We start from the raw sequence: 15,778 nt of genomic DNA on the forward strand, positions 1-15,778 counted from the left end.
GAAGTCTATCATTAGAATTCTTCAGACGACCACGTCCAACTCTTAAACGGGATTGCCTGCTCATTCATAATGTACTGGTTTGATATCAGCGTGGTTTTGCATCCCATATTTCATTCTTTACCATACAGGGAGGGATGCTTGTACCCATTCGTTGGATGGCCCCAGAGTCACTAGCAACTGGAGTCTATACCTATAAATCTGACATGTAAGTGTTGCGAATCTTTCTCTGCCAAAAACATACATTTCTAAAATCATTTATTTTGCGTATTCAGAAAGCGTTATTATCACTCAACACATAACGAATTAATGTTTGAAAAGATCTGTGAAATGTAAAAATCGCTGGAGTTTTAGGGTTTTGAAGGAAAGTAATATTAACATTTAAGAATGTTTAATTGATGAGTGTTTGTAACGCGAGATTTAAAGCTTTTTTGTATCTTAAGAACCACTAAGTTTGAATGAATTTTTGTCCAGTGGTTGAAATATCTTACTTTTCCCATATGTCATTTTCACGAGAAAAAAATACTCTGCCAGTCACGTAACTCGGTTGACATCTAAAAGTTTGCTGAAATTTCGTTTCTCCATGCTAAGAAATGTATGATGGCCAACTTTAAAGTCATTTTGATCAGAGCTTCCCAAAACGTGATCCTCAGGTACACTAAAATGTTAAACGTCTCAGACCCATGCCTGAACATGCGTACAGTCACTTTCTTGTAAACGATGTTCAGTTTACAAAACCTGAGTTCATGAACAAAATGTTCTTAGATTTTACAGACTTACCTCTTCCTTCAACAGATGGGCGTATGGAGTGTTGTTATGGGAGATGGCAACACTAGGTATGTATTGCATGAAATACAAGACAGAATGTGCCACGGGGCAGCTTTTCAGAGATTCAATTTTTGCCAATGCTTTTCTGGCGCGCTACTGGATTTATTCTGCAACTTCAGAGTAAATGAAGTCTTTAGTGCTTTTTTGTGAAAATGGATACTTCTTAGGGGCAATTTCCCTTTCTGCTGTCCAAAGAGTTACTAAACTTGGTCTGACAAATAGCTCTTTGATCTGTCACAATATGCAGTGTTACTCGTCCTGTTAACATCGCCAAAACAAATTTTGGGTGCAAATTTGCAATTTCAAGGATAGTGTGCCGTCCTTTCTTTTTCAAATAACACGTCGCTCTAAAACCTACTGAATGGTATTCTTATCGGCCGCTCACGAACCACACTTCTTATACATGTCTGTCTAGTTGTAAGGGTTTCCGTCCTGTTTAAAAATTTGATGCGTGCAATTCAACCCCCTTAGGTGATATTCCCTACCCCGAGTTTCAACCGCTGGACCCTGACTTTTTAAGCAGAAAACTATGCGAGGGATATCGAATGCCCAAGCCTGCCCGCTGCACAGACGACATCTATGGCATGATGCGACACTGCTGGAGAAACAGCCCTGATGAAAGGCCAACGGCAACTGGTCTCGTGAACAACATATCTGGACTTGAAATCTGTAACAAGGTAAACCTAAAGACATAGCAAGAAACTAAATAGACGACATCAAAATCAATGTTGCCATCGTCTCGCTGTCTAGCCGTTCAAAACTTGACAGAATTTAGATGTGATGCAATAAATGAAAGGGACGATATACTAAACTTGTAACTTTTGATAATATTTTTACCATTACTGTTCTGCACAATATATGATTTGCATATTCTTCTCCAAGAGAAAAGAATTAGAAACACCTTCTTCCGGACGAAAAATGATAAAAACTTTTATTAAATTAAAAGTAACATCTAATACCCCTCTTCAATATCATAGTCAAGCAGATTTCTTCGCAGGAATTCAAGTCTTACGAGATGTTGCTGTCACGCCATGCAAGAGATGTGGTGGCTGTACATCTGAAAGACTCTGATCAAAATTTCTGGCTATTTGCCTGGGAAAGTTGGAGCATTGCAAGGGATTCAAAATGGGACTGTGTAGTTTGGTAAACGAATCTTTTAGCTAATTTCTTGTTTTATTGATGGACAACCTGGTACGTGGCGGTATCTTATATCAGAGGGTCCAAATCACGCAGACTTTACAAAGGCTATGCTCGACGATTTGAAATGCAGATGAAAACCGGGCTTGTTTGTCTTTTTGTTCGGCAGGGATTTTTCAAGAGGGGCGGTTTTTAAACTTGCATCTTGATTGTCTCAAAGAAACTGATGTGGAAAGAAAGGACGAAGAGTATCTTGTCTAGCACTGTTACAGCAGCTGGTGAGAGTAAACGTTCAGCATTTGATCACGAAACTAATATTGGACAATGGCTGTTCATATTGATCAGAGAATTCCGTTTCCGAAAAACGTTGCAGCAATTTTAGCTTGACGAAGATTCTTGTAACAAGCGATTTTAGTGACTACAGTAATGTTGTTCTTACTCTGTGAATCATTATATAATAAGTCAGATTCTGAACATTTGCCATTTATGACGAATAACTCGTACATTGAAAGCATTTCCCTACTACTGTTTGTCCTGTGAGCTGGCAATTTCAAACAAAGCACAAGACCTTCATCATAAGTTTAAGGTAGCATTCGCCTCGGGGACAGATATTCAGACTCTCAAACTTTTACAATTCTTTCTTGATCTACCACTTTTGGGGGTTCATTTTATAGCTCTTAGTGTAAAACTTTTTTCCTTCGTAGTTTTTCAAAAAATCGAAAATTTTATTTTTCTTCTTATCAGGGACGGAAGCCATTTTGAATTTCAAATATCGGTAAATCTTGTATAATTTCTTTCTCTAGTACAATAATTTGCATGGTGAACCCCAATGTTTATCGTTTATTTTGAAATTGAATGGTTGAAAGATTACTTGAGGAAAGTTTGAGCAAAAGTGTAAGTCTCTCAATGAGAAGATACCTACTGCGGTCTCAGACGCGTGACCTTTTTCAATTACATCATGAACCGAATTTTTATCACTGAAGTAGAGCTTTTTCACTTCCCACTCTTATATGTAGCTTATTTCTGATAAATAAAAAATTCTGTCAGTATTTGCTTTAGTGTGTTCTATCAGGACTAGTGAAAAAAATTCACTCGTGAGGATAACCATAATTGGTCCCAAAACACTATCCACATTTTGTGATCCCTTTATTTCCAGTAACAATTCGTAATAATGCACAAGCCTTTAATCATTTATCTTGAGTAAAACAGAAGCAAGATGCAAGATATCCCACTTTTTCATATATTTTAAGACAATGGAATCAACTTTAAATTCAATTGGTCAAGTTGTCATTTTGGAGTGGCAAATCACGGCCAGGTGATGTGAAATCTGAAATATTTTGTTGAAAATTCCCAGAGAAACTATAACATCGTGCCTATTGCAATTATTCATTCTGCGTTCGTTTGATAGGAGCTGACACCAGATTACAGGACCATGCTCCCAAAAGAAAGGGGTACATTTTTGCTACTGAGTGAGATTTTCAAAACATTCATCATTGAGTTGCTCGGGGTAAATCAGTCATAGTTCCTTCTCTGTCGACGAGCAAATTCCGTTTCAGCTATCGCAACTTCTACTTCATGAAGTTCTTCGCGTGTTGTGATGATAAATAACAGGCCTGTCACAGAATCCACACACACCCTTTCGGATCGATATGCCAGTAATGACAGGATTTTAGTTTGTAATAAAATGATTTCCTTCCTTGTCCTTCGCTTTCCTTCTATGCCCTTCCTTTTAGTTGTTGCTCCCCTTTAATAACTCTGTGTGAAATATAATATTTTCTATTTTCGAAAACCAAGAAGGTCGAAAATTTTCCTACTCTAATAGATCTAAAATAAGCCCCACGATAGGTAGACTAGAAAAGTATTTAAACAATTTGAGACTCTTAATATTTATCCCCGGGGCGCATTCTTTAAAGCAATCATTCTCAGCGTTGCGTAACCTAGCAGTTTATGATTGTCTGGTATATCTACGGACGAAGAAGGAACTTTGGGGTTGAACCAAGAAACGACCTCACTAAAAATCGAAGCAACGTGTCGGGCATTTCGGATGTCATGGTTTGTTGTCGAATTATTCAAAACCAGCAGCTCCGTGTGTGCGGGAAAATGAATAGCTTTTGTTGAACGGGAGATTGTCATTTTGGATATTCTGATGTGACTGAAATATAGGTCTGATGTTTTTCAGTATTTCTCCTACGTCGCTAAGGGCCCGGAGCTTTAAGAGGGCCTTGCACTTAACACAGCGTATGTTCCTCAAGATCGCTTATCGCACGAATTTATTAAAGTTTCATTTATTTGTTAACCCAAGAGTAAAATATTGGTTGGGTTCACCTTTTAGAATGACAAGCAGTCATAAGTTGGGTGAGAATAAAGTGTAAATGTATGCTGGCTTCTTTTCTCTTCCGTTTCCAACGTTTGAAAAACGTTAACTGCACCGTGACTGGGAAATTCTTTTGTAAAAATTTTAACATTATGTTCTTTAAATACCATGAAACATAAGGGCAATTTTGTTAAACAATTAAGTTCTATATAAGAGTCATTTCTGTTTTGCTTATCATGATTTTAGTTACTTTTGTTGAGTGTCAGTCTTTCAATCTCTGCCATTTAAGAATGAAAATAGATAATGCAAAACAAAATGTAGTTTTTCTACATAAACGCTAGTTTCAGATGTGATATTAAATTTCATACAGTAGTATCAATCAGGTTTTTTACTTAAATTTGTATCGTTTATACCAAAATAAGGTTTTACCCAAATATAATTATACACCCTTATCCTTCGAATAAATATTGCTACAGTACTAAACTTTAGATTCCCTGCTTTCTGAAAATATATAGCATGAGGAGCTTTTCCCTTCATCTTTGACAAGAAATATTGCTTTGGAAAAAGTCTAGCTGTTGTTAAGTGCACGCTACTTGAACCTTGGTCGGTCAGATTGTAACCCGTGAAGGATGTTTCTCTCAAGTCGGGCACAGATATCACTATTTTTTAGCACCGGATAATTACCAAGGGGGTAATATATGGGTTAGTTGATGGCCATCCCTTTTATTTTTGTAATTGAGGAGTCGCCAACAACTTCCTTGTGGTTTACTTCTGGTGTAACACAATAATCGCAGACAATGTACTAACTGAACCGTGTTCATTCTGTGTCGCGTCAGGTGACGTGATATTTCGTGTCCACTGACTCGAAAAATGTTACGCCAGAGTGAAGTTTTTCAAAGCTATTTGTCAAAGGATATAGTTCTATAGAGACTGCTTGGTCATGTGACTTTTCAGCTTTGATGTATTGGTGGATGTTAATGAACTACGTATTTCTGGTAACACACGACCCCCTCGTGGTAGTAAACGGGTGCTTTAGCGCTAATGACGGGGCAAAATGTTCAATAATTATAGCCTTAGGTCAAAAACGTACCTTCCAGAAGTACGTCATGAAAAGCTTTTTATATAGATGCTGTTATCATAGACAATAGAGGCGAGACTGTCTAATCCTGTTATTTGTCATGTTTGCCTGCGAATCGTTCTAAAGTCTGTCGGGAAGTGTATGGGGAAGTATAAACCTGAAATAAATAGAACTGATAGAAGTCTCTGGTATCGGTTCAGCAATTTTGGTGAAATGACGTGACAAATAAAACCATCGGAATGCTCTTTTATTCGACCAAAAATGTCAGTTCTTGAAGGGCAGGCGGGATATTGTTGTAATTGTATGATAGTATATTATTATTATTATTATTATTATTATTATTATTATTATTATTATATACTTAGTTTTAATGTATATCTGACTAAATAAAGAACCCTTCACCCATGTACACATTGCATATTGTTTTCAGTATTTTTAGTTTTTGGTCGAATAGGACAGATTTGTCGAAACGTTTGCTAATGTCAGGGATGAAAGGTGAGGTATAGGGGATGACGAGCTATGGACAAAATAGCGACGAAATCATCTGAAATCGACCTTGCTTGCTCATAGCTGTACTGATAATTTGGTTGCTAAGCAGTGATGACAACCGTATCACTTCTTGATATTATTCCGCTGTTGGGCCATTCCACTTCAAAGGAGGGTTTATGGCACACTTTTAAAGCGAACAATTTAAATATTAAGATGTCGGCACAGGTTTTCACACTTTGAAGAAGATTTATCTTAGCTTGAAATGGCGGTGGACGTAAAAAATAGAGTGTGTAAAATGAGTGTGTTTTCGTGTTTTGACACTAAACTCATCCCTTCTCGAAAGTTATTAGGCCGGCCAAAATCGGGTCAAAATACTCGCGCTGCGCCAACGTCCAATTTCAAACTCGATCGAGCACCTGAGAGCATAAAGAAGGCACCCTGCGACATCGAAGCTTATGAATGCACAGTGGATATAATAGCCGTACCAGTCAGTTTATCTCCAAGAATTATACTGATTATACATGTCCTCAGTCGTCAAATATGCCGAATTTCCCATCTCAGAAAGGAATTTGTGAGCGGATTTGGGAAAACGTGAAGTGAGTACACTGTAAGCTGTACCGTCGTAACTCGTTCGTGATTATGGTTATGTTGCTGTACGAATAAAATATTTCAAAGGTATTTATATCGTCTGCTCGTATATTCTCGTTACTGGCTTGCCTAAATAGAACTAAATTTCTTTCACAACAACCTAAACAAAAGTTTTACTTTCCCTAGTATCTTACATTGTCTCCGAAACCCGCACCAGTGCCACCAGACAACTGTCATGACCTGTGAACCTCACTGACAGGTACAAATCGCACCTTGTCTGTCTCGAGTATTTTCAGTGCGGTTGGATTTTTGAGGCTCATCTATGCCTGTAAACGATGTAATTCACCACTCAGATACTTAAACCCGTCAACAGGAAACTTTTCATATAGCGGTTCTGTCAACCGAGATCGTAATCTTCGGCAGCGCAGAGCAGACGACATGAAAACACCACCGTATGGGACTGGCAGTGAACGGGGACAGGTGTCGGGTCGGCAAAACACACATTTTCAATGCGTTCGTTCGTTTGTGTGTTTTTGGTACAACCGTACTTGTATCTAAGTGCAATGCCCATGAACTGACTGCAAACAACAAAATTTTGACCATAATCACATTCACAATGACGTTTCGGAGTGTCACAAGTCTAATTCGCTCAGCAGTTTTACGTGTATGTGAACATCCCACCGAAGGTCACGCGTACGCGTAGCTGTAAGTAGTTCGGTTACAGTGAAAATATAATTCGTATTTTCACTAGTTAAAATACGGGTTCATATTAGTACCGTCTAAACAATAGGAGAATGGCAATACAGGCATAGCATGTATGATAATCTGGTATATCTACGGATGAAGAAGGGGTTGAACCAAGAAACAACCTCACTAAAAACCGAAGCAACGTGTCGGGCATTTCGGATGTCATGGTTTGTTGTCGAATTATTCAAAACCAGCAGCTCCGTATGTGCGGGAAAATGAATAGCTTTTGTTGAATGGGAGATTGCCATTTCGGATATTCTGATGTGACTGAAATATAGGTCTGATGTTTTTCACTCTTTCCCCTACGTCGCTAAGGGCCCGGAGCTTTAAGAGGGCGTTGCACTTAACACAGCGTATGTTCCTCAAGATCGCTTATCGCACGGATTTATTAAAGTTTTATTTATTTGTTAACCCAAGAGTAAAATATTGGTTGATTTCACCTTTTAGAATGACAAGCAGTCATACGTTTGGTGAGAATAAAGTGTAAATTTATGCAAATCACCCGATTTCCTGGCTTCTTTTCTCTTCCGTTTCCAACGTTTAAAAAACTTTAACTGCACCGTGACTGGGAAATTCTTTTGCAAAAATTTTAACATTATGTTCTTTAAATACCATGAAACATAAGGGCAATTTTGTTAAACAATTAAGTTCTATATAAGAGTCATTTCTGTTTTGCTTATCATGATTTTAGCTACTTTTGTTGAATGTCAGTCTTTGAACCTCTGCTATTTAAGAATGAAAATAGATAATGCAAAACAAAATGTAGTTTTTCTACATAAACGCTAGTTTCAGATGTAATATTAAATTTCATACAGTAGTATCAATCAGGTTTTTTACTTAAATTTGTATCGTTTATACCAAAATAAGGGTTTACCCAAATATAATTATACACCCTTATCCTTCGAATAAATTATTGCTACCATACTAAACTTTAGATTCCCTGCTTTCTGAAAATATATAGCATGAGGAGGTTTTCCCTTCATCTTTGACAAGAAATATTGCTTTGGAAAAAGTCTACTTGAACAATGGTCGGTCGGATTGTAACCCGTCAAGGATGTTTCTCTCAAGTCGGGCACAGGTATCACTATTTTTAGCACCGGATAATTACCAAGGGGGTAATATATGGGTTAGTTGATGGCCATCCCTTTTATTTTTGTAACTGGGGAGTCGCCAACAACTTCCTTGTGAAGTGGTTTACTTCTGGTTTTATCACAATCATCGCAGATAAAGTACTAACTGAACCGTGTTCATTCTGTGTCGCGTCAGGTGACGTGATATTTCGTGTCCACTGACTCGACGCCAGAGTGAAGTTTTTCAAAACTATTTGTCAAAGGATATAGTTCTATAGAGACTGCTTGGTCATGTGACTTTTCAGCTTTGATGTATTGGTGGATGTTAATGAACTACGTATTTCTGGTAACACACGACCCCCTCGTGGTAGTAAACGGGTGCTTTAACGCTAATGACGGGGCAAAATGTTCAATAATTATAACCTTAGGTCAAAAACGTACCTTCCAGAAGTACGTCATGAAATAAAGCCTTTTATATAGATGCTGTTATCATAGACAATAGAGGCGAGACTGTCTAATCCTGTTATTTGTCATGTTTGCCTGCGAATCGTTCTAAAGTCTGTCGGGAAGTGTATGGGGAAGTATAAACCTGAAATAGATAGAACTGATAGAAGTCTCTGATGTCGCTTCAGCAATATTTTGGTGGAGTGACGTGACAAATAAAACCATCGGAATACTTTTTATTCAACCAAAAAATGTCATTTCTTGATGGGCAGGCGGGATATTGTTATCATTGTATGATAGTATATTATTATTATTATTATTATTATTATTATTATTATTATTTTATTGTATACTTAGTTTTAATGCATATCTGACTAAATAAAGAACCATTCACCCATGTACACATTGTATATTGTGTTCAGTATTTTTAGTTTGTGGTCGAAAAGGACAGATTTGTCGAAAAGTTTGCTAATGTCAGGGATGAGAGGTAAGGTATAGGGGATGACGAGCTATGGACAACATGGTTTTCTGGCAAAGTGTGAAAAAATGCCTCTGTAGCACATTAGAAGCAATTTCTCTCCAAGGGAGGTAACTTAAAATGCCTGCGGCACATTCGACCGTAAACCTTCCAGAATGAGTTTCTATGATTCTACCAACTATTGCAGGCAGCAACATTTGTGAGCAAGTCCCTCTTATGCTTCAAAGACACACTACTAAATCGCTGATTCTCGCGTGACTTCATGTCGACATTGCATGTTTAATATATTTAGTATATATTATTATTTATTATATGTTATTTTATTATAATTTGTGAGTGTTTCGCTTTCTATTGGAAATTTTGTCGACTTCATCAATTTTCACCTGGTGGAAGCTGATACGCAATCTGTTAAGGCGTTCTATTATTAGAGCGCATTGCCTGAAACGATTTATATCGGAAATATAACAAGCATATTCACGTCCACTGGCATTTAAATAATATCGCAAAACAATACTGACTGCTCGTATTGTAAATGTTTGATTTTCCACGGTCAGGGAGTGACCGACCTGACAAGTTAACAGTGTACTTAAAAAAGGATTATTATACATAATGTCATCAATCATTTCGAGAATGCTGAAAAGGCCGTATCGAACGCCCGTTCCGTAACATTTACCGTTTTAAGCACTCCACACCGTTCGGCTGTATCTGCACATTCACCATTGAACTGTTTTTAAAGGGACCCACTTGACGATTACCATACCGGGTCCAGTGCTCTGTGCGTGTATTGCACAGACTATCCAGAAGCGTATAGAACTCCAAGATAGTGTTCCACACTGCACTTCCACTATAAATAGGAAGGAAATAGTTGACATTGAACGAGAAAAGGTCAATGTCCATTTGATGCTCCAGTCACGAATGTAAGACGTATAGTAATAAAGTTATCACGGAAATACCTCAAAGAATGTTCTCGGACTTTGGCGCCGCGCACACTTCGGCAATGTCCTCGTGCATCTTTGCGGTATTATCGTAATAACTATACTAAAACTGCAAAACTTTATTATAAAGTCGCAAAAACTATTTTACGCCATAATTTATGTCCAAAATGAACACGTTCTCTCTAAATTTTTCTATTGCGAAATGAATCAAGTAAATGAGAAAAGAACAATTCGTATGACCATCATGATAAAAAAATTACATAAGTTTTAATGATCAATTTATTCGATTCTCCTTCCCAATATCGAATGATTCATCCTGATATTTTTAAGGTGGTACGCGCCTCAAAATTGCATGAATTAAACTTTTAAACTTTTATCAAGGAAACTTCAACCATTCTCTTAAAAAATCAAGAACCAAAATCAGGGCTCACCGTGCAAAGTTACATACTAGAGAAACAAATTACCCAACATTTACCGATATTCGGAATTCAAAATGGCCGTCATCCCTGTGTGAACTCTTTTGGGAAAAATATATTTTCGATTTTCGGAAAACTAAGATAGCAAAATTTTGTCTCACTCCAAAAGCTTTAAAATGAGCCTCCACATCACAACTGGTAATAAAAAAGAAATTATAAAAATAAGCGTTCGAATATCTGTCTGTGAGGCGCATTCTCAATTCAATCAACCCATTTCCGTCTGTGCCAATAGTTCTCTTTTAGGGAAACAGTCGTGTTCAGTGTGAACACACACTATGCAAATATTCAATGTCTGACAAGAAATGATGCTCAACCCGAGGAATGAGAGCTCTGGCCTTTGCAAATTTATTGGCTGTATACCAAATTTAAAGTCCTGCCATTCACGGTCGGTCCCTACCCCTTTCCCTGTCAGAAAATTTTGCGTGGAATGAGCGCCCTCATGCAGCGCATCTCCCAGTCTACAATTACGTAACAAGGCGGAAGATAAGTCTAAATAAATCTGTACATCCTGTTCAGAACTCTTCAGTCATTTAATAATCGTATAACCACATTCAACTTCAATACATCTGGGACGATGGAACATGCATGTGGAAGACGGACGAGTTTCATTTGCCTTATAACACTCTGTGTGGTCACTGAACAAACAGGTAATGTGGAATTTTTACAATAAGATGAAAAAATGGAGTTTACATGAGAGAGAATTCAAAACTTACTCGTGAAATCAACCAACTAAGCGCAAGACAACTTGAGATTCTGTTTTTTCTGCTTTGTATGATATCTGTTTTATTTGCTACAGGAACATGTTAATCATGTGAAATAGACTTTTGACAGAAACAAAATATTGGGCTCTACCGGTCATATTTTGAAGGATACCGCAAAATCATAGTATTGCCAACTCTAATGCGTTTTCGTTAAACCTATCTTCTTGTATGTCATCAGCTTAGCTTATATTTTAACATAACATGGTTTATGGGGTAACATTGGAATGTAATCTTATTCTTCTTTCAGATGACAAATTGTAATACGTAATATCTTCCACTGTTTTTATAAAATATATCCAAAACTTACCCCATACCCCAAACTTTACATTGCAAATTATTGTCACTGCTTTTCTCAAATTCTACCAATCTGTACCAAGACATATTATAAAGGGCAATGCTTTGCATGAAATATGTTTTATTTGATACAAGAACATGTCAAAATATGTAATCGACTTTTAACAGGAAAACTATTGGGATGCAATGGCTGTTACAGTTATGTTTAAAGGGTACCTTAAAGTCAAAGTATTGCGAATCGCATCTTTTTCTCCTTGTATGTCATCTGCTTAGCTTATATTTTAACATAACATGGTTTATGGGGTAACATTGGAAAGTAATCTTATTCTTCTTTCAGATGACAAATTGTAATATGTAATATCTTCCACTGTTTTTATAAAATATGACCAATACTTACCCCATACTCCAAACTTTATTGAAAGTTAATGTCACTGCTTTTCTCAAATTCTACAACCGTTTCACCTAGACATATAATAATGGGCACTTCCTTGTATAAAATCTCTTTTATGTACTACGGGGACGCGTCATTAATATGAAATAGACTTTTAACAGAAAAAATATTGGAATGCAATAGCTGTTACAGTCATGTTTTGAAGGGTATTGTAAAATCACGATTTTGAGACTCACTGATATTTTTGTTTAACCAGTCTTCGTTTAAGTCATCTGCTGAGCCAAACTGATACAAAACCTGGTTTATGGGGTTTCATTAGTAAAGCGATCCTTTCAAACAAGGAAACAAAACATGTCCCGTACCCAAAGAATCGCCTGCAAACTTGCAAAGCTTGCAAACAATAGCATTACCATAAAACCCAGACAAGGGTCGGGGCACCGGCAACACAAAACATTACCTACACGAACGCGAAAGGCAATTACGCAACACTCAGTGACGACACAGAACAAACAGCAAACTAAGAAAAGTATCTACACTGCGACTGATGAGAAACCACACGGGTTTCGAAACGCAAGCACCCATGACTCAATCAACTTTGAAACTCCATAGGTCCGGCTGCGGCTCGCCATAAGCTTTTCCCACATAAAAAAACATTACAATACACGCTAATCCAAATTTCCCTACATATATCCGAAGCGAAACAAACATTTAATTAACACCAAAAAAAATCGGATAAGAATGTAGGAACACATCCGACACGAATCATAGACAAACTCGACACAAAAACATTTTGGAAAGTAAGGTGGGGAGCCTCTTTCACACTTTTTCACATACGGCAGTGGCGCTGTTGGTAAAGTTTAGTCGCGTGGAAACCGTATAATTAGAACAGCCGATCGTTTGCGAAGACGACCAAAAGGTGTCAAACGTATCTTCCATTAAAGTGAAAAGGTAAACTATGCATAACTAATAGACGGGGTGCAGAACGTCGTTTCAGGCCAGATCAACGGTTTCCACCCCGTCAAGTTCTGTGTGGGCGCAGGGCTGTCATGATGGGCATGCATCTATATTCGTGCAATAGACCATTGACATGACGTTGAAATAACTCTTAAACTAATTGTAAATCATGAAATTTATATCAAATTAAAGAAGATCAGTGTGTTAGATGAATTATGAAAAGCAGTGTAGCCAAAAATAATATAAAATATGATCGTGTTCTCCACGTGATCAAATTCTAAATGGCGCCACTAATGTACTAATTGTAGTTACATCATAAATCTCTAACATGGACAATTATGGGGACATATAAGAGATTTTCCCCAAAAATGTTATTGTTTTCAGCGTTCAAACTTAAAAAATTAAAAACTTAAAAACAGTAAATATTATTATGGTTTTTTGTATGTAGACCTATGTATGAATGTAGATGAATAAGAGAGAGATTGGGTTAAATTCTCCGCACAATTTTCCATGTTAGGCCTTATGAGCAAGAACGCCCTGCAAAACTCGTCAATGGCTAATTATAAAGTTTAGAAACGATAATTAGAATGTCAAAATATTGCACATATTCAACTTTTCTACTCAAGAACCCCCCCCCCCCCCCCCATCCATTGGAAGAACATGGGACACGCTGTTCTTACACTCAAACTCTTCATACCCTCCCCACCACCGCCGTGGGCTGATCTAGGCCAAGAGTTTGCAAAATCTGGTGAGTGGGTCGTACGTGTGATGCACACATACCAGCTACAACCCTAAAAATGGTTGAAACATGTGCATCAACGATTACAAATAAAAATAAAATAAGAAACTTTGAACAGTAACTTATCATAGTCTACTTACACAGGACAGCTAACAGCTGCTCATCGTAAAATAAAAACATTACATTTGGCAATTTTGAATCTTCCACTTTGGCCTTGTGGCAGCCATATTGTCTATGATTTTATTAAAAGAACTCGCTTTTCTTAGAAAATGAAATAATCAAACAATAAACAATAAAAATTGTAATCTTAAAATGCATTTATTATGGCAATACATCCACTATTCACCACAGAATCATCCGTAGAACAGCACCTATGGAATTTTACAATAATTGATGATCGCTATGTTTAAAAATGGCCGCCACACCAGAACGAGGCTCTATGCTTAAGGGCTTGGTATCCAAATTGATTTTAACACAATAAAAATATGCAAATAGTAATCTTAATGGGCATTTATGATGGAAATACATCCACTATTCCCCACAGAATCATCCGTAGAGCAGCAAGTAGGGGATTTTATAGTGACAGATGGTCGCCATGTTTAAAAATGGCCGCCACACAGAATGAGACTCAACCTGTGGTGGCTCAGTATCCAAATTGATTTATATTATGATAATCTACATTCATACCAAATTTCATGCTTTTATCACAAAATGCACAATTGTTATGAAAATTTTGCTTATGCCGCGCCACTAATTGAAGTCCATGACCATGTAACCTGGTTTTCGTCCTCTAAAACCTGCAATTTCATTCATTTGAAGCAATTATCCTTTCATCTCTGAGGAGTTTTTACCGGTGACTATTACAACTTTCACTGCCGGTTGTTTTCTTTCACAAAATGAAGACCATTTGATACTGGTTTATTACACCTCACGTATTATTCAGGTACTGTGATTGGCTGAGCCTTACTCACGTGATATAGAACAAAAAGTGACATCTTCGCTTGCCAAGGTCTCCGCTACGGGCAGCTGGATGCTTCCCGAAATCAGACCTTGGCTGATAGACCCCCTAGATCGTGTTTTTTAAAGCGCCACCACACGACTGTATGTGACCAGTAAATAGCCAATCAGATAATCGGTTACTACGAATGTTGTAGTATAGGTCTTTTCCCACTTTTTTTTGGTGTTACATTTACAAGTATTCGTGGTCACTGTTTACATTTCATGCTACTGAAATCTACTGCTGAAATAACTGATGTGTTCAAAACGTCAAAACAAAGGCCCAGCCGCCAGCGCGTCTTACTGCAAGATATTCCCAGCTGTCGCTCAACTTGTAAGGTGAAAACATCAACCCGCCACACTCAAAAGATCGTGGCGCGAAATAGAAATGTTCTGCCCACCGAAGCAAATCTGTTAAACCACTCCTCCAATTTTGACCTCAAAAATTCACGATAAACCCATTACTCAGACGTTGTTCAGACATTGTGGTCCTGTCAACTGGCGCGACCGGCTGCTATTCTGTTGTTCATATTTTGGGAAAATTGTAAAAATTGTGAGACGATGAACAGGATTTACCCGAACAGAACATCGACACGCCGCGGGAAAAAAAACTAGAAGCATGGCTCGAAAACATGGACTAGGACTTTGTGAAATATGCAAGAACTGGAAATCAAAGAACCGGATTTTGTTTGGGTGTTGTTCAGAAAAAAATCACTTATTCATCACAGTAAGCAAATTGAATATACTCATCGGTGAATTTCATAGACTACAAGCGTCAGTTTTTTCAAAGTCATCTTCTGCACTATCGCCATATTCGTCGATTTTTTTTTCTTTGAGAGATATCTAATACGCTTCACACGATACAAAGCGTTGCCATACATTTCGTAACCCACGATCACTGAAACGGAACTTTTCGCCACCTTTCTGAATGACGAGAAAATCGCCCGTAACTTTATCCCCACCACGCAGTAAGATTTCCATGCATGACAATCAAATCCTGTATTAAACTCGGGCAAGATTGCCTTCCCACTCCTAAATCTCCGTTTGAGCCATTAGGGTGTC

General features: G+C 37.6%; 1 protein-coding gene across 5 annotated transcripts in view; it reads left to right on the forward strand.

The window, feature by feature from the left end:
• LOC139137471 (uncharacterized) overlaps nt 1–15,778 on the forward strand; it is a 144,654-nt gene that overhangs the window by 62,760 nt on the left and 66,116 nt on the right. For 2 of the 5 annotated variants that reach the window (XM_070705592.1, XM_070705593.1), the window contains 4 exons: nt 129–205; nt 793–833; nt 1,297–1,502; nt 2,132–4,342. The exons of 1 other annotated variant lie outside the window; for it this stretch is intronic. In XM_070705592.1, the coding sequence (XP_070561693.1) occupies nt 129–205; nt 793–833; nt 1,297–1,502; nt 2,132–2,158 (351 nt within the window). In that variant the 3' untranslated portion in view covers nt 2,159–4,342. Of the gene's footprint in view, nt 1–128; nt 206–792; nt 834–1,296; nt 1,503–2,131; nt 4,343–11,074; nt 11,229–15,778 lie in introns of those variants that run through there. 2 more of the 5 variants (XR_011553393.1, XM_070705590.1) reach the window with 2 other exon arrangements.

The sequence above is a fragment of the Ptychodera flava genome, chromosome 7 (genome assembly GCF_041260155.1).
Source record: "Ptychodera flava strain L36383 chromosome 7, AS_Pfla_20210202, whole genome shotgun sequence".
NCBI classification, from domain to species: Eukaryota; Metazoa; Hemichordata; class Enteropneusta; family Ptychoderidae; genus Ptychodera; species Ptychodera flava.